Here is a 22,118-nt window from a genome sequence, read left to right as displayed (position 1 = left end):
TTCCTGAACTACTTTTTTCTTGTGTTCAGGCAAGCGATACGGCCGGCTGCGAACTACCACGCCCGGCTCGGTCTCGATATGGTGCTGAATCAAGTCGGTACGTCCCGGTAGGGGCGAGAACACGTCAGCGAACTCCGCCTGCAATTTTGATAAATCAGTGAGTTGTAACGGTGAGAGGTGATTTCCCCCAGGGGCCAGCGCGACTGATTGCGCTTTAATGCTCGCCTCTGGCCCGAGATCATCCTCTCCCCCGATCACCGTTGCCAACAACACTGATTCCACCTCATTCCATTTTTTTAGCAGGTTGAGGTGGTATATTTGACGTGCCCCGTTCCTATCGGATCGTATCACTTCATAATCGAGCTCTCCTATCTGTCGTGCGACCTCAAACGGCCCCTGCCACTTTGACATTAATTTTGAGCTCGACGTAGGGAGTAGAACGAGCACTTTCTCTCCCGGTGTGAATTTGCGTAGTTTTGTACCCCTGTTATATGACCGGCTCTGGCGGTCCTGGGCTTGCAACAAATTCTCCCTAGATAGCCGCCCCAAGGTGTGGAGTTTTGTTCGCAAGTCCATGACGTACTGAATTTCGTTTTTGGCCAAAGAAGGTCCCTCCTCCCAAGTTTCTCGTAGGACGTCCAGCACCCCCCGTTGCTGTCGTCCGTAGAGAAGCTCGAAGGGGGAAAACCCCGTGGAGGCTTGTGGAACCTCCCGCACGGCAAATAAGAGGGGTTCTAACCACCGATCCCAATTTTTGGCGTCTTCCTGTACGAACTTACGGATCATGGATTTAAGAGTGCGATTAAATCGTTCGACCAAGCCGTCCGTTTGTGGGTGATAGACGCTTGTTCGAATGGATTTAATGCCCAATAACCCGTAGAGTTCGCTCATCGTGCGTGACATAAACGCCGTGCCTTGATCAGTGAGGATTTCTTTCGGAATCCCCACTCGGGAGATCAGACGAAACAGTGCGTCCGCAACACTCTTCGCGGAGATGTTGCGGAGAGCCACTGCCTCAGGATATCGTGTTGCGTAGTCCATGATGACTAACGCAAAACGATGTCCGCGTGCGGATCGCTCTAATGGCCCGATGAGGTCCATCGCAATTCTCTCGAAGGGGACCTGCATTAATGGAAGGGGGCGCAATGGCGCTTTTGGGGCGGCCAGTGGATTCACCAACTGACATTCAGGGCAAGACGCGCACCACCTGCGCACATTGTCATGAATGCCTGGCCAAAAAAATCGGGTCATTAAGCGATTCAGTGTGGCCGCCTGCCCCAGGTGGCCCGCCATCGGGTTCGAGTGAGCCGCCTGGAAAAGCATTTCCCGGCGGCTCTTTGGTACTAATAACTGGGTTGTATCCACTTTTGTCTGAGTGTCTTGGGTCACTCGATACAACCGATCCTTAATTATGGCAAAATAAGGATACGTGACGGGCAATGCGGGTTGGAGAGACTGACCGTCGATAGAGCGGACCTGCTGAAATGCATGTTTTAGGGTCTCATCTTGAGACTGCTCCAGAGGGAAGTCATCGCGGTCCGAGAGAATCAGTCTCTCGACCCCGCTCGGTTCCTCTGAAGCTGTTCCCAAGGGTCCCGTATCAGTCTCGCCAACCTGCACTCGCACCGCCCCGTTCCTAGCCTTGTTTTCCCAAGCGGCATCCGCGCATAACGACCCCAATAATGCCGAAAAGGCGGGCCAATTCGTCCCCAGAATTAGCGGATGCCGGAGGTGGGGACTAACCGCCACCTCAACACTATGCTTTTTCCCCCTAAACTGTATCGTGACTGGGACAACCGGATATTCCACCACATCCCCGTGCACACACCGCACCTTAACCATGCGGCTTGTATCCAATGCCCCAGGCTGCATCAGGCTTTGATGGATCGAGGTTTGGTTACATCCTGAATCCACCAAGGCCTGATATGTACCCCCCTTGATACTTACAGGAATTTGGTACTCTCCTGCTTGATCGGGGGTGGTCCGCTGGACGTCCGGGATCCGGATCATTGTCCCGATGTCCATCCTCGGACATCGGTCCACAAAATGATCCGGATCACCGCACCAGCCCAGGCTTACCCGCCACCCCTGCGGTGGGGAGTGGGTTGGAAAATGAGCGCGGGGAGGGTGTGAAACCGGAGCCATTGTCACCACCCACCCCCAGCGGCCCCGCCCCCCTGGGCGGAGCCCACGAACTCCCGGACGGTCCTGGGCCCATCCCACCCCGACCTCTGGGGGGAACGCGAGGAGGGCCTGGAGGACGGGACCTGGGGAGAGGGACAGGGCGAGAGGGAGAGACAGAGGGGGGAGAGAGAGAGTGAGAAGTTAGTGAGGGCTCGCCGACCCCCGGGCACGCCACCAGGTGGTCCTCCGCCAGCTGGATGGCCGTCTCCAGCGACGTGGGCCGGTGGCACTGGACCCACTCGGCGGTCTTTCTTGGGAGCCGAGTGATGAATTGCTCCAGCACCACCAGATCGATGATATGGTCCACGTCGCTTCCGCCGGCCAAGAGCCATCTGCGGCACGAGTCCCGGAGCTGTTGGGCCATAGCGAAGGGTCGGCCGGCCTCGCCCCATTCCAGGGAGCGGAACCTCTGGCGGTGTTGCTCCGGGGTCCGACCGACCCGCTGTAGGATGGCCCTTTTTAGATCCTCGTACTTCAGGAGGTTCGCTACCGGCAGATGTTGGGCGGCCGCCTGGGCTTCTCCTGTTAGTAATGGAATGAGGCGCACCGGCCACTGTGCCCGGGGCCAGCCGGAGGCCTCCGCAGTCTTCTGGAAGAGGTCTGTGAAGGCCTCCGGATCGTCCTCTGGCCCCATCTTGTGGAGGGGCACGTGGACTGATGCACTAGCCCGCCCGGCGGCTTCGGCGCGAACCTCCCGATCCATCCAGCTCCGGAACCGCTCGCGGTCCTCTTGCTGGCCGCGGACAATCGCCTCGAAGCGGCGCTCCTGGTCTGCCCGCAGGTCCAGCATTGCCTGATGTTGGTCTTGGTGGAGGACCGCGAGGGAGGTGATGATGTCCGCAAATGGCGAGGCGGAGGGCGTTGTCATGGCGGCGGCGCTGTCCTACTTCCTTCCCGGGTTTCGGCACCAGTGTGATAAAGTTCGTTTGTGTAAGGAAGGAAGAGGACAAGGGGGTCGGTTTGACTGCTGACGCTTCTCTTTATTAGAACCAAAACTCAGTCTCTTCACACGGCTATTGCCAGTGTGTATTTCTCTCAGTCACTTCCGGGTTCCGGTTAAACGTTCCGCTTCCGGGTCAACGTGTCCCACAACTCAATGTCCGTGGGTGTGTGTGTGTGTCGCGTCAGCAGTCCCTCTCTCTCTCCTCGATCTCCGCTTCCACCTAGGTTTTATCCCCTCTCCGCGCTCATTACTGGAACGAGAGACAGGTGTTATTAATCTGCTTCCAAACCACTCACTTACCGCTCGTCCCGCGGCTCTCTCTCCCGCTGCAGACCTCGCTGAACCACGCCCCCCTTGCCACAGTGAGTTTTTGTTGTAGCTGGCTATAAAAATAAATAAATAAATAAAAACTTTTGGGTACTGTGCTAATTAATTGAGATTTCTTACAGCCCTTACATGTTGTTGGCCTTGTTTGTTTCGTTGCTTCTATTACTCTCCGTTTTTTTGTAAGTCGCTTTGGATAAAAGCGTCTGCTAAATGATTAAATGTAAATGTAAGCTGCTGTCCAATCACAACACGGGAAGCGCTGGCCCAATCAGAACATCGCTGCTTATTCTGACCTCCTGACATCTGGCAGGATGTTCTTGATCCAGCTGCACAAAGATCTGTTCAGACCCAGAGCACTAAGTTTCATATCAAGCTTTAATGGCGCTATGATATTGAACTGTAGATCACAAACAGCTTTATCTGCTCTTTTCATCCGGGTGGGAGAGAGAGAGTGAAGGCAGTTTCATCATCATGAATTATTGTCCCGGGAAGCGAACTGTAATGGGTGAAGTGGGTCAGCACAGAGCAAATGTAGATCAGCCCTCACAGAACTTGCTGATGGTGGGTGTCAGGACAACAGCTGATACTGCTTGCTTTGGTACATGCGTGATCGTGGGTATTTTAAAGTATGATGAAGCCACGGACAGAAAGAGGGAGAGGTTGAAAATGTCTGTTCAAACACCCGTGCTCTGAGTATGTGGGCCGGGATGCCGTCTAGACACGCAGCCTTACCCTTCAGACCGACTGGGTGATATCCTCTACAGAGACAAAGAATGTTTGAATACTTTTGGTAATGTATTGTATATTAGGCTACTGTCACTTTAAGACGGAGTGCACAGATCTAATATACTGATACACATCTGATTTTCTCCCAGCGTTCACATAACAGACTGTGTTTGTGAACGCTCAGCAATATATTTTAATGTCACGTCAGCTTTGACAGCATTGGCTGTTGTATGTCTCGTGAATTGCGTCATTATGTCAGATTTGATCGTAAAATGCCATTGGCTCTTGTGTGTCTCGTGACCAATCGCGTCATTCTAAACTTTTGTGTATCATTTGAATCAGAAATATTAACGAGTGCGACAATGCTCTGTGTGTGTTCTGTTCACAAAGGAGTGCGATCATCATTTCAACGACTAAAACATTAAGAACATCAACTCTGTTCTTCACATGAAGATATCGTATGACTTCAGAAGACTTGGAATGCATCATGAGTTAATACTTCTATACTCTTTCTGGACCGTTTTTGCATAAATAACTGTGACTGTACATTTATTTGCCTGTAATGTGTTTTATATTGTTGATAAGTGGGTAGGTTTAGATTAGGAGTGGAGTTAATTGCTCTGAAATATAAAAGTAGGCTATAAATATTCATACAATCATGTCAACTTTTACAACTGCAAATAATTAAATGTGTGTTGGGAATCCGTGTGTGGACCACGGATGCTGCCTGTCATTGACTTACATAGGCATCACTTCAGTGAACCCATCACTGAATATTCAGTGATTCTGTGAAACTACCACAGATTTTTGAGTTAAGGGTCCGTGTTCATTTCACAGAAATCTGTGAGACCACATTGATTAATGCGCTTTTACAGTATCAGGCACAACTGTAATCTAAACTAATTTACTTTAGACCAATGATAAGACAGAAAGGTAAATGCATCGAGTCAGATTGAGTATAAACCGTTCTTTTGAACTCATACACACTTGATTTCAGTGTAATGTTTTAAAGTCCCAGCCAATCACAATCTGGTATTGAGACAGAAGAAATAAAACAGTTTTTTTCTGAAACAGAAGCAGAAGGTTATAATATTTAATTTGACTCATGAGAGTCCAATAACCTTTGGATGTAACACGAGTTGTACAGGCCAGGAAATGGATGGACTGACTCAGACGTCAGTATGCAAATAAGGAGAAAGAGGTGGACAACTACACAAATCTAGAGGAAGTAAAATATGACACGGGGCTTTCTAGAGAAATAACCAAATGATGTGATGCGCTGAATGAGGGATGAGAGCAGATATAATAATCACGTAGTTTAAAGCTGCAGACAGAAACATCAGACTCAGGACAGAAACACACAACCTCTAAAGTAAGAACAACTCACATGATCATTCTTCACACACAATTAGACTCTGAGATGATCATATTGTCTCAATGATTGTGAATTGAGTTATATGTATCTGCTTATGAGTATGTTTTACTATAAGATGAATATGAGATTTTTCAATGTGTTTCTTCCTCAGAAATGGAGCAAACTCTATATTTGGTTCTTCTTCTCATTGGTGAGTGTGTCTGTAGTTTTATTTCTGGTTTATAGTTTCATCAGGTTTGACCCTGTTATGAAAAGCATTAAATCAAACCCTCTCTTTCACAGCTCTCTGCTCCGTATCTGAATGTGTTCAGCGTCAGTATCACTTTATAAACGTGAACAAGACCTGGACTGAAGCTCAGAGATACTGCAGAGAGAATTACACAGATCTGGCCACCGCTGACAACATGACCGACATGATCGAGCTGAAGAAGAGTGTGACTGATGGAGGTGTTCAGGGTGTCTGGATTGGGCTGCAGAGGACGAGTGTTAATAAATGGCAGTGGTCTTCAGGTGATCCTGTGCTCTATCTGAACTGGGGATCTGGACAACCTGACGGCAGAGATTGTGGATATATGTCAAATGGAAAGTTTTATAATTATCTCTGTAGTACTTCTCTTCAGTTCATCTGCAACAACAGTGAGTGCAACTATTTAAAATTACCATTTATAGATTCACCATTTACCAAATACAACCGCTCCAGAATGTTTTCTACTAACAGTTTATTATTCATTTATAAATTAAATGTAGGGTAGGCAATTTCGGAGAGGTCACACTATAAAATTCAACAGTTTTCCAAGACAAAAAATTATATATATATATTAGGGCCGGGACTTTAACGCGTTAATTAAGATTAATTAATGTTTTTTTATTTATTTTTTTATTTTTATTTTTTTATTGACATACAGACATACAAACCACAATAGTGCAGTAATTGACAATCGAGTAATTACATAATTCTAGAGGTGAAATAAAAGTGTGTTAATGTATAAGGTGTGTGTGGGTGAGTGTAGGTGTGGGTGTGGGTCTGTGTATTCATAAGCAAAATTACATATTTTACAATTACAATTTCATAATAAAAATACTTTTTATTTTATTTTTTATTTTATTTTTATGTTGTGTGTAGTGTCTAAGGTGCATTAAAAGAAGGGGGACATTGTGCGAGTGTCTCAACTTAGGACAGAGATGCTGTCCTAGAGAAACCTTTTCTCGCCTGTCCTACCTGCCTTAGTGTTTATGAGGTTTTTCAATTTAAATATACATACATACACACATTTCTCTTCTACATTGTGGTGCATTAAAAACACATGAAAAGATTAGGGGGAAAATTAGAAATAATCAATCGATTTTACTATAGTAGTAGTGGAGACAATGAAAACCAGGTTTGAAGTTCCAAAATAGCAATAATAATAGTTGATGATGATGATGATGATGATGATGATGATGATGATGATGATGATGACGACAATGATGAAAGCAAAGACAACAATGGAAACAGCAACAATAATAAAAATAATAATAAATAATAGCAATCATAACAATAACAATAATGAAACAATGAAACAATATTGACAATAATTGGAACTATGCAGTAATACCTGTGGATTGATTAAGAGATGGGAGGAGACGGAGTTACGGAGAGGGAGAGGATTCAGAGATCGGAGGAGTCGGAGTTAAGGAGAGAGAGAGGATTCAGAGTTGTAAGAGGTCAGAAAGTGTCGGATGGCAGAGGTCGCTTTCAGATGAGGGATTATAGGGGAGAGATGTGTATTCCATTGTAATAAAGTTGGTGAGAAGATTTTTCCAGTGGTTAATGTGTATTTTGTTACGAGTTTTCCAGTTCATGAGGATAGTTTTCTTGGCAATGGTTAGGGCTATGAGGAGAGTTTTAAAGTTTATAGTTTTATCTGTAATTATTGTGAGGTCCCCTAGCAAGCAAAGAGAGGGCGATAGTGGGATGTGGTCGCCCACTATAGTGGATAGTGACTGTGTGACCTCTTCCCAGAAGTGTTTGATTGGAGTGCAGTGCCAGGTTGCATGGATGTATGTTTCTGTAGATTTCTACCTGCAATGTGTGCAAATTTCTGATGTGAAACCCATTTTAGCTAATCTATTGGCCGTGTAGTGTGTTCTGTGAAGTGTTTTGTATTGTATTAATTGAAGATTATCATTTTTGGACATGAAATAGATGTTTTTACAGATTTGGGTCCAGAAGTTGGCATCAGGAACTATTGAGAGATCGTTTTCCCATTTTATTGTTGGTAAGTATAGAATTTGTGATTTGGTGAAATTTCCACCAGGCTGTCAGAGTGGAAGCTATAGTTACAGCCTTAAAACATGTGTGTTGTTTGATTGTTTTTGTGAGGAATGGTATGTCAGCTATATTTAATTCTTTGCAGAGTGATTGTTCTATATCTAGCCATATAATATCGGATTGGGTGGGGTGGGTCCATTTGTATATGTATTGCAGTTGGTTAGCTATCGAGTAATAATAAAAATTTGGTGCTTCTAGTCCTCCTTGAGCCTTGTTTTTTTGTAGTGTAGTGAGTTTTATCCTTGAATAGGATAAAATAGTGTAGTGAGTTTTATTTTTCCAGTAAAAGCGAGTGATAATGGAGTCTAATGATTTAAACCAGGTGAGTGTGGGGTGGCTTGGAATCATTGAGAATAGATAGTTGATTTTTGGTAAAATTGTCATCTTTATTGCTGCTATTCTGCCAATTATGGAGATTGGAAGGTTGAGCCATCGAAGCAAGTCATCTTCTATTTTTTTTAGCAGTGGTGTGAAGTTAAGTGTTACCAACTCTGACAGTCTGGAGGAAATCTTGATGCCTAAGTAAGTGATGTGATCATGACATATAGGTATGGGTGATTGGTGGGGTGCCACATCCCATTTGGATTTATGTAAAGGGAGGATGGATGATTTGTTCCAATTTATTGCGTAATCTGAGATTTTTGAAAAAGACTGGATTGTTTTAATTATTTCTTGTGAAGACACTAGAGGTTCTTGTATAAATAGTAGAATATCATCTGCATAAAGTGAGATTTTATGTGTTTGTTGTGGTGTTTCAATGCCTTTGATTGATGGGTTTTGGCGGATGGCTGCTGCTAGGGGTTCAATAAAAATGGTGAATAGAGATGGAGAGAGTGGACATCCTTGCCTCGTCCCCCTGTGCAGTGCAAAGCTTTGTGATGTTAGTCCATTGGTTGTGACTGTGGCAGACGGTGATGTGTATAAAATCTTGATCCAGTTAATAAATGACTCTCCAAAGCCAAATTTTTGTAGTGTGGTGAATAAAAATTTCCAGTTGACCCTATCAAAAGCTTTTTCTGCATCTAAGGTGGCAATGAGAGTATCTTTCTGTTGTACTGATGAGTAATGCATTAAATTGTATAATCTGCGAGTATTGTTGGATGCGTGTCTACCCTTTATAAAGCCGGTCTGATCAGGATGGATGATATGTGGTATTATTCTTTCAATTCTATAGGATAATGCTTTGCTGATAATTTTTATGTCAACATTTATAAGTGATATAGGACGGTAGTTAGATGTGAGGGTGTGGTCTTTGTTAGGTTTAGGGATGAGCGATATAAGCGCTGTGTTCATGTGGGATGGGAATTTAGCATTTTGTTTTATTTCTGTTATTGTTCTACTGAATAGTGGGAATAAGGTTGACCAAAAATGAATGTAGAACTCAGCAGGGAAGCCATCCGGTCCTGGTGCTTTATTATTTTGCATGTGATTGAGCGCAGAGTGGAGTTCTTTTTCAGTGATTGGTAATTCGAGAGAGTTCATTTGTTCCGGGTTGAGTTTTGGTAGAAGGGTGTTATCGAGGAATTGGTTTATGTCTTCTTGGTTTGGGTCCAGATCCGATGAGTATAATTGTGTGTAGTATAATTGTGTGTAGTATAGTATAATTGTGTGTAGTATTACGATTAATTACGTAACTTTAACTCGTTAATTAATTACGAAAAAAAATGTAACCACACTTATTCTTGCACCGCGGAACGTTTTTCAATGAATGAGTTTCAACGGACCGATTATACTGGAACACCAACTAGCGCTCACGAGTTACGACAACAACAAACCATAGTGAACATGAACGAAGAAGCTGATGAGACTGCTTTGCTTGGCCCCGTGGATGGGACATTTTGTTTTAAAAAAACGAAAGAATGGAACCGTCGACAAGAGCATGGTTGTGTGCAAGCTATACAACAAGGAATTAGCGTATCACCGCAGCACATCGAGCCTCAAATATCACAAATATGCTTTTGCTAAACTTAATGGAAAACATTGCACTGCTAGACTGAAATAAATAAACTATATTTTGTTGATTAAGCTTATGTATTCAGTCATTATTGTAAGGGATCAGGAAGTGGAGGACCCAGATGCAGAGTGAACAAGGACAGTTTATTAACAAGACAGATCAACAGACACAATGGGGTAGTGGATGAGTGACAGTCCAAACACCAGGGCAGGGGAAAGACACCACGATGACGGTTAGGGGAGGATGACCACTGAGACCAGTCCAGGCAGCCAATGAACTTGACGACAGCGTCGGAGGCAACACCAGGCAGGGCGATGGTGGACCAGTCCAGGCAGGAACCTGAGGCTTGATGTTCTCACAGAAGCAGGAGTCTTGGCTGACAGGCAGTGGAGACAGCAGCCAGGGAAAAAACACAGGACACACACACAACAAGACTCTAGACAAGACAACAAGAAACAGACAAACTAAGAACTATGACTAAATTAAACAAAAACTTAATAACAACTGGAGCTAGAAAACGAAGAAAAATAAAACAAAACCAATCTCTATAAAAAGACTGAACTGAAAATAAAAGTGGAAAACAGGAAAAATAAAAATGGTAAGCTATCAAAACCAGAAAACTAAACAATAAGGCTAGAGAGAAATACCAAAATAAAACCTGGAGAAAACGAGCAAAAATAAAGACAGAAACTTCCCTAGACTCAAAAACTCAGGAACAAAGAAAAAACTGAAAATAAATTCAAAGCTAGAAAAACAGGAGACACTAAAACTAGAATAGGCTAGACAAGGAGCTAGAGACATGTACGCACAAGCAAACGCTCAAACATACACAACGAACCAGCAAAGACAAGAGGGAAGGTAGCACAATATAAAGGGACCAGAGCACATGAGGAACAGGTGAGCACAATTAGTGAACCGAGGACTAGACCAGACTAAACAAGGGGGCGTGGTAACAGCAAACAAGGAGGCAGGACAAGAGGAACACATGACAAACACAGAGAGAGACAGACCCAAGTACTAAGACACAACACAAACATAGAAACATTAAACAAAGACAAAACAGACAGAGCTGCCAGGGCAGAACCCTGACAATTATTCAATGGTATACTAAAAAATACATGTTAAAAATTACTTCTCACTGTTCTCAGGTCAAATATTTATATGCAATTAAAATGCGATTAATTAATTACAAAGCCTCAAATTAATTAGATAATTTTTTTTAATCGAGTCCCGGCCCTAATATATATATATATATATATATATATATATATATATATATATATATATATATATATATATATATATATTTTTTTTTATATATATATATATATATATATATATATATATATATATATATATATATATATATATATATATATATATACTTATATACAAGTATTTAGTCAGCCACCAATTGTGCAAGTTCTTTCACTTAAAAATATGAGAGAGGCCTGTCATTTTCATCATAGGTACACTTTAACTATGAGAGACAGAAAAGAAAAAAAGAAAAAAAAAATTCCAGAAAATCACTTTGTCTGATTTTTAAAGATTTTATTTGAAAATTTGCAAAACATTTTTTGCAAATTATGGCGGAAAATAAGTATTTGGTCAATAACAACAGTTCATCTCAATACTTTGTTATATACCCTTTGGCAATGACAGAGTTTAAAGGGGGGGGTGAAATGCTGTTTCATGCATACTGATCTTTTTACACTGTTAAAGACTTGGATTCCCATACTAAACATAGACAAAGTTTCAAAAGTTAAGGTGGACGTTTGATGGGAGTATTTCTTTGTCAAAAAATACTACTTCCGGTTAGTCATAAGTTTCGGCAAGTTTTTTGAGATCATGCGTCCCCTTTGACGTTAACGGAGGCGGAATTTCCTTGTATGGGCCTTACGGACAATTCTACCGGAAGCGCGTGAGAGAGAGCGAGGGAGAGAGCGAAAGCAACAGGCTACGCCCATCAAAGCGCTGGCTTGTAGGATGCTAAACAGGTGATATAACCAGTAGCTACTGACTTACCCACTGATAGGCCGGCGGTCGATCTGTATTAGCACTTTCCTCACGCGACGGGCGAATCACTTTCCTCACAGAGCGACTCACTTTCCTCACGCGGCAGGCGAATCACTTTCCTCACTGAGCGAATCACTTTCCTCACTGAGCGAATCACTTTCCTCACTGAGCGAATCACTTTCCTCACAGAGCGACTCACTTTCCTCACGCGGCAGGCGAATCACTTTCCTCACTGAGCGAATCACTTTCCTCACAGAGCGACTCACTTTCCTCACGCGGCGGGCGAATCACTTTCCTCACTGAGCGAATCACTTTCCTCACAGAGCGAATCACTTTCCTCACAGAGCGACTCACTTTCCTCACTGAGCGAATCACTTTCCTCACAGAGCGACTCACTTTCCTCACGCGGCGGGCGAATCACTTTCCTCACTGAGCGAATCACTTTCCTCACAGAGCGAATCACTTTCCTCACAGAGCGACTCACCTTCCTCACTGCAGCGCGCTGCTGCACACGTCATTATTTAGCTCCGGTCACACGACACGCCCCCACCCGCTCGGCTTTTTTCGGAAAGACTCGGAACAGCGCATCTTTCTTATATAATTATAAAAAAAATAAAGACTTTTCGGAGATATGCAGGATGCAATGCTACTCTATAGGTACTCAAGATTGACATGACACTGACTGAAACTGAGTGTTTCACCCCCCCTTTAAACATTTTCTGTCACCACAAGATTTTTACACACTGTTGCTGATAGTTTGGTCCATTCCTGTATTCAGATCTCCTTTAGCGCAGTGATGTTTTGGGGCTGTTTCTGGGCAACACAAATTGGAGACTGGCTAGGCCACTTCAGGACCTTGAAATGCTTCTTAAGAAGCCACTCCTGCCAGGGCCATGCACAGGGGGGTGACCCGGTGGCTAGAGCCACTGCCCCCTTTGAACCTCATCAGCTAAGGTGCCCCTCCTGGAAAAAAGTGCAAAAACCACTAATTCCGCTAATCTGTTTTGTGTTTTCCCGCTCGCTCTGCAGCATGGCTCAGAGTCTGCGGCGGTGTCCGCTCTCTGTGGAGCCGGCAGTTAAAGAATGTCATCCCATTAACGGGTATATTATAAACTACAATCCACATACAGACAGCGGTTGATCCGCGGAATCAGTAGTTTGTTTGTTTCGACAGTGCAAACATTGATTCAAACACCAGCATGCCAGCGGGTAAATCGTCATACTGTTGGCTATTCTGAATATTGCTGACAGTTTGTCACTCTTTAACTCCTATAAAATAGATTTCTGATTATAATCAATTTTGCGAGTTAATACTAGTATCTATAACATACGTCACATTTATGATATTTTATTTAGACCATATTAATCGAAAACACAATTTTAAAAAAGGTAATAAAGGCTTTTATAAATATAAATGAGTTGCATCAGAGTAAAATGGGGCTAAAGCACACCGAAAAATGTGCTCGTTTTTCAAAAAAGTTCACACTTCTGAAAAAATCTCTAGCAACGTTTGCACTTCTTTATTGTTTATTTATTGATTATTTTCTTGTTTATTTTGATTAATAAAATAATTAACCATTGTTCAGTAAATATTAAAATGTTAATATAAAAATATTTTTAAATTACAGAAACAAATTTTTAAGTAAATATTCTGAAAACATTGAATGAATAAGATCCCATAATAATTTAATAACGTTTTGTCGTTGTAACTACTACAACAGCTCACATGTATTTTCATACTGCACATGAAAATGAATCAAGCTATATAATGCTTTCAGAGCAATAATATATTTGTATTATGTGATTATTATCGTATTTTTTATTATAAATATGATGTTACCTCTAAGATGGACACCCAACTTAAGATATTTACCAGCTGAATCTTAACCATGTCATTCCAACAAATGGAAGTCAGTCAGCTGTTTATTATCATGATAAATATGCATTTTACTCCAAATACCATACTTTTACATATTCTTTTATTAAAAATTGTTGCGTATGATTTAAATAAATCATAAACAAGACCTTTGTCTCAAAATATATTCAATATTTTTACTGATTCTCATTTGCTACTTAAATCTCCAATAAAAAAAATTAAGTAGAAAAGAGATCAAATTAGCCCAGAATCAACTTTTTGGAAGAATAATTAGAACAACATAAATTTAATTTAAATTTAACACTTGTTTTCACAGTATGATTGTAAAAGGTTTGTTATTCATTCTCTATAGTAAGATGATACTCAATCCCCTTATAGTGACCCCTTTTTTGGTTTGGGCCACTGCCCCTCTAAATGTCTGTGCACAGCCCTTACTCCTTCATTGCCCGGGCGTTGTGTTTGGGATCATTGTCATGCTGAAAGACCCAGCCACATTTCATCTTCAATGCCCTTGCTGATTGAAGGAGGTTTTTACTCAAAATCTCACGATACATGGCCCCATTTATTCTTTACTTTACATGGATCAGTTGTGCTGGTCCCTTTGCAGATAAACAGCTCCAAGGCATGATGTTTCCACCCCCATGCTTCACAGTAGGTATGGTGCAACTCAGCATTCTTTCTCCTCCAAACATGACAAGTTGAGTTTTTACCAAAAAGTTATATTTTGGTTTCATCTGACCATATGACATTCTCCCAATCCTCTTCTGGATCATCCAGATGCTCTCTAGCAAACTTCAGACGGGCTTGGACATGTACTGGCTCAAGCAGGGGACTCATCTGGCACTGTAGGATTTGAGTCACTGGCCGTGTAGTGTGTATAGGTTAAGGTTTATTTAAGGTTTGACAAGGCAGGATATTGCAGTACAAAACCCTGAAATGTGTCAAACAAAACATATACTCAGAAACAACCATAACACCTAGTTTAAAAACAGCTAAAAATCCAAAAAACACACAATTCTAACATATTATCATTAACATCAAGCACAAATACACACAAATACAAGTACAGCACAAAGTGCACACACACACATAGAAAAAAAAAGCAGAACTGGATTTCATACAATTAAACACCCAAAGAGTATTTGTGAAACAATTTAAGAGCATGTGGAATAACAGAAAGTTCATGTCTTTTTCTTTTTGTTTTATTTCTGGGCATGACAAATGTCCTGTGTTGCCGCAATTGATAACTGGGTGTTGGAGCCACAGACAGGAAGCAATGCAGTGGTGATGAACTGTCCTTAATTAATTTAGTAAAAATATGTAACGTGGTTGAAGTCGTAATACCTATTATCCGACAGCAACGTTTTTGAACCCTCTCCAACTCATCAGAGAGACCTTTAGGCAGTCCGCCCCATACTGGGCTTGCGTATTCTAGAACTGGCCGAATAAAAGTCAAATATATTTGTGTTAAAACATCAAAAGGTAGACCGCTTTTTTAGCAACACAAAGATAATAGATTCTAGGATGTACTTTCATAATCATGTACTTAGTGTGGGCGTCCCATGACAGATCGGAAGAGATATGGACACCAAGCAGTTTAAAGGATAAAACTCTACTAATCACATGTCCAGAAATAACAGGAGAAGAAGGACAAGGAATGTTTTGCTCATTCCTAGCACTGATCACCATGTCCACTGTCTTAGTTTCATTCATTGCCAATGTAAATTCCTGTCCCCATTCCGACACTGAATCCAATTATCGAAGGAGGCAGACATGAATCCAAGCTGTTTATGCAGATGACAAAAAGCAGGGGGGATAGAAGTCCCCCCTGAGGAACACCAGCTGGAATTAAAAAAGGGTTAGACACCACCCCAATTGCCCCAATTCACCTTTTGCTCTCTGTTACTCAGACAACTCCTTACAGTGAGCCAAAGGGGTCGTCTGACATTCAAGTCAGCTAAAGTCAGTTACTGATTGTAGCCTTTGTTACTTTGGTCCCAGCTCTCTGCAGGTTATTCTCTAGTTCCCCTGTGCAGTTCTGGGATTTTTGCTCACCGTTCTTGTGATCATTTTGACCCCACTGGGTGAGATCTTGTGTGGAGCCCCAGATCGAGGGAGATTATCATTGGTCTTGTATGTCTTCCATTTTCTAATGATTGCTCCCACAGTTGATTTCTTCACACCAAGCTGTTTACCCATTGCAGATTCAGTCTTCCCAGCCTGGTGCAGCACATAAGGTGATTTCATAAACTGATTTTGATTTTCCTAAAATGGTTTTTATCTGAAGTCACCATTATGGAGTTCAGAGATCAGTATTCCCTGTGGTTGGACTCTTAGGAACTTTATTTTATTGTAGTTCTTCTTCCTATTGATGCAACAAGAAATCACAGTTATTTAACTTAAAGGGAAGGAATACATATGTGGCTTTTAAAAGGTTTTTAATGTTGAGTTATCGTTTTAAACTATATTGCTAACAATCTCTATATTTGTGACAATATTGCAATTGATAATTCTTCTCTCACACACACACACACACACACACACACACACACACACACACACACACACACACACACACACACACACACACACACAACATCAAAACACTGTTCTTGTTTAGTCACTAGAGCGCTTGTGAAAGTGATTTATACTAACTAAGCATTTGTCAGCACAACACACTATCCCTATATTACTTTATTGTTAAAGGCAATCGGTTTGCATGCTTTTATTAATTCGATTTTACAGTGTAGTGATAGCAAGCTACGTTTGAAAGCATGAGATCTACAGATAGCTCTCCAAAGCCACGTCTACTTCAAAACACACAAACACACAGCAGCGTCTGCAGAGACGAGACGAGAGACGACGTTACACTACCTCATGTCTCAAAGCACATTTAATTACAGTAATAATCAGGGTTGGGCAAGTTACTTCCAAACTGAACTTCAGAGCATTTTACATCCAGAAGAAGCCAACATGATGTAGAATAATGACTGTGGGCTCTCCAGGCTAACAATATAGCAGATAATTGAGAAAGTGAAGGCTCAAGACAATGAAAGAAAGGATGACAGACAGAATCTAAGTCTGTTATAAGTATGGTAGAGGTAAAGTGATGATCTGGCTATATCTGGGAATAGTTTGGGTCTGTTCATATTAGAATATCATGAATATCATCATGATGGCGCCGCGGATGGCCGCCTCGTTGTGGAGCTCCTCTGCTATTGTGTTGTTTTTCTCTGTTTGTTCTGCGCTTAGTCATTCTTTTCCGATCCGTTTTACCAAAGACGAACTACTGGACATTAGGACACACACACCAGACAACATATCTACATTTTTTGAATATTCGGACGTTTTGCGGGACATTCTCGTTGGAGGGGCAGCTGTGTTTTTAAAACGCGCGGCGGGACGCAAACGAGGGAAGCGAGCCGGCGCGCTGGTTAAACTCCGCTCGCGCGGCCTCCGCACTGCACTCCCCAGTATTCATCTTGCGAATCTCCGATCCCTTCCTAACAAAACGGACGAACTTCTTCTCCTCTCCCGCATTAACAGGGACTTTAATAAATCTGCTGCACTGTGCTTCACTGAAACCTGGCTGAGTGAAGCCATTCCGGACAACGGACTACATCTGCCGGGCTTCCAGCTGTTCAGAGCGGATCGCATCACGGAACTTACAGGGAAAACGAGAGGTGGTGGATTGTGTTTCTACATTAACGAAAGTTGGTGTTCAGATGTAACAACGCTGAAGAAGATGTGCTCTCCTAACTTAGGGGCGCTTTTCATAAACTGTAAACCTTTTTACTCGCCACGAGAGTTTTCCTCGTTCGTTCTCGTGAATGTTTACATTCCTCCAGACGCGTGTGTGAACGCGGCACTGCAGCAGCTGGCTGAACAAATCGCTGAAACAGAACAAAGCTACCCAGACTCTCTTTTAATCATTCTTGGAGATTTTAACAAAGCAAATCTCTCCCGTGAACTGCCAAAATACAGACAGCACGCTACATGTCCCACCAGAGACAGTAATATACTGGACCACTGTTATACAACAATAAAAGATGCATATCACTCCGTCCAGCGGGCAGCTTTGGGGTTGTCTGATCACTGTGTGGTTCATCTTATACCGACCTACAGGCAGAAACTGAAATCAGCTAAACCTGTAATAAGGACTGTAAAAAGATGGACTAATGAAGCAGAGCAGGTCTTACAAGCCTGCTTCGATTGCACTGATTGGACTGTTTTTGAAGCTGCTACCACCGATCTGGATGAGCTCACAGATACTGTAACATCATACATCAGTTTCTGTGAGGATACATGCATTCCTACCCAGTCATTCTTATCATTCACAAATGATAAACCATGGTTTACTGGGAAACTCAAACAGCTTCGTCATGCCAAAGAGGATGCTTACAGAAGTGGGGATGAGATCTTGTATAACCAAGCCAGGAACAGACTGACAAAGGAGATCAGAGTTGCTAAAACAAGCTACTCTGAAAAGCTGAAAAACCAGTTTTCAGCCAACGACCCTGCATCAGTCTGGAAAGGCCTGAGGAACATCACCAACTACAAGTCACCATCCCCCCGAGCTGTAGAGAATCCACAACTGGCTGATGATCTAAATACATTCTACTGCAGGTTTGAAAAGCCCAGTCTCACACCTCACACCCACCCTGATCTGCACTTCACACCCTCACCATCACCTCCTGCACCCCCTCTTCTCCCCACTCCTGCCATCCAACCTGAGCTTAAAGTCTGTGTGGAGGACGTGAGCCAAGTCTTCAAAAAACAGAAGACCAAGAAAGCTTCAGGGCTCAGACGGCATCTCATCTGCTTGTTTGAAAGCCTGCGCTGACCAACTGGCCCCAGTCTTCACGCAGATCTTCAACAGATCATTGGAGCAGTGTGAAGTTCCCAGCTGCTTCAAACGCTCCACTATCATTCCCGTCCCCAAAATAACCAAAATCACTGAACTAAATGACTACAGACCTGTTGCTCTCACGTCTGTTGTCATGAAGTCATTTGAAAGACTGGTGTTGGCCCACCTAAAGGACATCACTGGACCCTTGCTGGATCCTCTTCAATTTGCCTACAGAGCAAACAGGTCTGTGGATGATGCAGTCAACATTGGACTGCATTATATCCTGCAACATCTCGACAGACCTGTGACCTATGCAAGGATCCTATTTGTGGACTTCAGTTCAGCCTTTAATACCATCATGCCTGATCTCCTCACAGCCAAACTGACCCAGCTCTCCATACCATCCTCAATCTGTCAATGGATCTCTAGCTTCCTGACAGACCGGCAGCAGCGAGGGAGACTGGGTAAACTCACATCCAGCACTCTTACAATCAGCACTGGTGCCCCCCAGGGGTGCGTTCTCTCCCCACTGCTCTTCTCCCTGTACACCAATGACTGCACTTCTAAAGACTCCTCTGTCAAGCTTCTGAAATTTGCAGATGACACCACTGTCATCGGCCTTATCCAGAACGGTGACGAGTCTGCTTACAGACTGGAGGTTGAACAGCTGGCTGTCTGGTGCAGGTATAACAACCTTGAGCTGAATGCGCTCAAAACGGTGGAGATGATAGTGGACTTCAGGAGGAACATCCCAGCACTCCCCCCCACTCACCATCTTTGAACAGCACTGTGGACGCAGTGGAGTCATTCAGGTTCCTGGGAACTACCATCTCTCAGGACCTGAAGTGGGACAATCACATTGACTCCAATGTGAAAAAGGCTCAGCAGAGACTGTACTTCCTTCGTCAGCTGAGGAAGTTCAACCTGCCACAGGACCTGCTGATTCAGTTCTACTCAGCTGTCATTGAGTCGGTTATATGCACCTCCATCACTGTCTGGTTTGGTTCAGCTACCAAATCAGACATCAGGAGACTGCAACGTACCATCCGGACTGCAGAGAGGATTATTGGTGCCAACTGCCAACCCTCCAGGACCTGTACTCTTCCAGAGTGAGGAAGAGAGCGGGTAAAATCATCACAGACTCCACTCACCCCGGACACCTCTTGTTTGAACTGTTACCGTCAGGACGGCGACTCCGATCACTGGCCACTAGAACATCTAGGCATAGGAACAGTTTCTTCCCACAGGCCATTTCCCTCTTGAACAGTTAACCCCCCCCCCCCCCCCCCCCCCCAAGGCAAATGCCTATAAGTGCAATTATTCCCACTTTTTAGTGCAATATCTCCTAAACTCAGGTGATTACTTATATTACTTATATTATTTATTATTTATATTTATTCGTACCACCCAAATACTGTAAATGCTCATAATCTACGTCTTCTGACTAAACGTAACCGTGACCTTATACTGTTCATATTTTTCTTCATATTTTTATTCTTAGAATTTTTTATTACCGTGTTGTATTGTATTGTTTATGTGCACTGGAAGCTTCAGCACCAAAAAAAATTCCTTGTGTGTGAAAGCACACTTGGCAATAAAGCTCTTTCTGATTCTGATTCTGATTAGACACAACAGAACTGTATAAACTCTAATGCCATCACAAGATGCACATTTGTTCTTTTCTTATTGTTGTCATTATTTTATTCTCTTTGAATTCAAGAGGTTCACAATGCAAAACTGTCACGCACAAAGTGTGGATGATGAACATAGCTTATGCTTTCTCTGGAAGTCTAAAGTTTAAGTGGAGGACAGCGCTCAGCCTCAGTCATTTTAGTCCATAGAAATGAACACGGCCACAAGTCTTCTGACTTCTGGAGGGTCAAGTGGCATGATGGCAGACCGAGAGAAATATAGTTTCTGCTGCTTTGGCTTATCACCCTTGTCTTTTTCTCTCCCTTGTCTTGTTTTCTTGTTGTTTGGCGGGCAATAATAGAAAAATTCAGCTGCATTATTGGGTTTTTAGTTTGGTTGGTTTTAATTGGTGGCTGCCATCATGCACTGCCTAATGGAGCTTTAATGTTGTCATCATTGTTGAGGTTCAGATGCTGATCGTGTGCGTGTGTGTGTGTGTGTGTGTGTGTGTGTGTGTGTGTGTGTGTGTATGTGTCCGCGTCCGCGACCGTCTGTAACAATAATGCTGGATGAGACCAGTGAAACCGCCATTACATGATTATAGTTTCAGGATTAAAACTTAATTATTATTACCTAATCATCATCATTTCTTTCGTCATAACAAATGTGCTTTATAAAGATCAAAAAGGTCAATAATCACTTATTTATCTTTTAAACTCCAAAAGTCTATGAATGAAACGTGTTTCTGATGCTCCACCGCTGCTCTTATTCACATCCAAACCATAAATCAGTATAAGAATAATGAACAAACTGACTCATGAATCTGTTTCTGTTCTTAAAGTGAGCACAGGACTCGTCTTAGTCGATCAGATGAAGAACTGGAGAGACGCTCAGAGTTACTGCAGACAGAATCACATTGATCTGGTCAGTGTGAGGAACCAGGATGAGAGTCAACAGATTGAGAAGTTCATCAGTGATCGTAACTTATCTGGATCACAGATCTGGATCGGTCTGTTCAGAGACTCATGGCAGTGGTCAGATCAGAGTGACTCCTCATTCAGATACTGGGAGACTGGTGAACCTAATAACGGTGGAGGTGTTGAAAACTGTACAGAGATCAAACCGAATGCTCAGGGACAATGGAATGACTACTCTTGCAACAACCAAAATCCTTTTGTGTGTCAAAAAGGTGAGCAGATCCTCACAAATCACACACAATCCATCCATCACCTCCAGATATCTTAAAGTTCACGCTACATGTCTGACATGACAGATTCCTCCACAGTGTGTGTTCTGCATGTTGTTTTTGATCAGTCTCTCTCTAGTTTTTGCTTGTGGTTTGTTTTGTGTCCAGATACTGGACTGATTCTGATCAAAGAGAACCGGACGTGGTCTGAAGCTCTGAGATACTGCAGAGAGAAACATGTGGATCTGGTCTCGGTTCATTCAGAGAAGATACAGCGTCGTGTGATGAATGTGGTTAAAGCGGCGTCTACTGAGGCGGTGTGGTTGGGTTTACGTCACTCCTGTACTGTGGGACTCTGGTTCTGGGTGAGCGGAGAGACTCTGTGCTATCGGAAATGGGAGAAAGATGATTCAGATCAATGTGAGTCTGGAGTGAGATCTGGAGCAGTTCAGTCTGGAGGAGATCAGCGCTGGATCAGCCTTCCTGAGACCAACAAACTCTACTTCATCTGCACAAATGAGTGAAAGATATGTTTGTGTTCGTCATGACTGGCATATCTTTTTTTAACTGGAAAACACTTTGGTAACACTTTACAATATGGGTGCACAAATATACATTAATTCATGCTTAACTAATGCACAGATAATCATGAGTTAATGTATTACTAATGATGAACGAACACATTCATTAATGATTACTGCATCAGACACTAATGAAGATTATACATCATTAATAGATT

The 22,118-nt window shown here is 42.8% G+C and overlaps 1 protein-coding gene across 1 annotated transcript; it reads left to right on the top strand.

The window, feature by feature from the left end:
- Positions 1 to 3,955: 3,955 nt before the first annotated feature.
- Positions 3,956 to 21,903, top strand: LOC137074962 (C-type mannose receptor 2-like). The gene is made up of 5 exons (XM_067443106.1): positions 3,956 to 4,052; positions 5,707 to 5,745; positions 5,838 to 6,191; positions 21,035 to 21,382; positions 21,548 to 21,903. Exons 1-5 carry the CDS (start codon positions 3,956 to 3,958, stop codon positions 21,901 to 21,903), a joined length of 1,194 nt encoding a protein of 397 aa, XP_067299207.1.
- Positions 21,904 to 22,118: the final 215 nt, after the last annotated feature.

This window comes from Pseudorasbora parva, chromosome 1 (genome assembly GCF_024679245.1).
Source record: "Pseudorasbora parva isolate DD20220531a chromosome 1, ASM2467924v1, whole genome shotgun sequence".
In the NCBI taxonomy this organism is placed as follows: domain Eukaryota; kingdom Metazoa; phylum Chordata; class Actinopteri; order Cypriniformes; family Gobionidae; genus Pseudorasbora; species Pseudorasbora parva.
Note: the sequence above shows the minus strand (reverse complement) of the source record. Positions and strands in the feature narration are given on the sequence as shown.

Coding starts and splice junctions, on each gene's coding strand:
- LOC137074962 (XM_067443106.1), top strand. CDS start 3,956: ATGGGTGAAGTGGGTCAGCACAGAGCAAATGTAGATCAGCCCTCACAG. Junction 5,746..5,837: donor TTTGGTTCTTCTTCTCATTG/GTGAGTGTGTCT, acceptor TCTCTTTCACAG/CTCTCTGCTCCGTATCTGAA. Junction 6,192..21,034: donor TCAGTTCATCTGCAACAACA/GTGAGTGCAACT, acceptor CTGTTCTTAAAG/TGAGCACAGGACTCGTCTTA.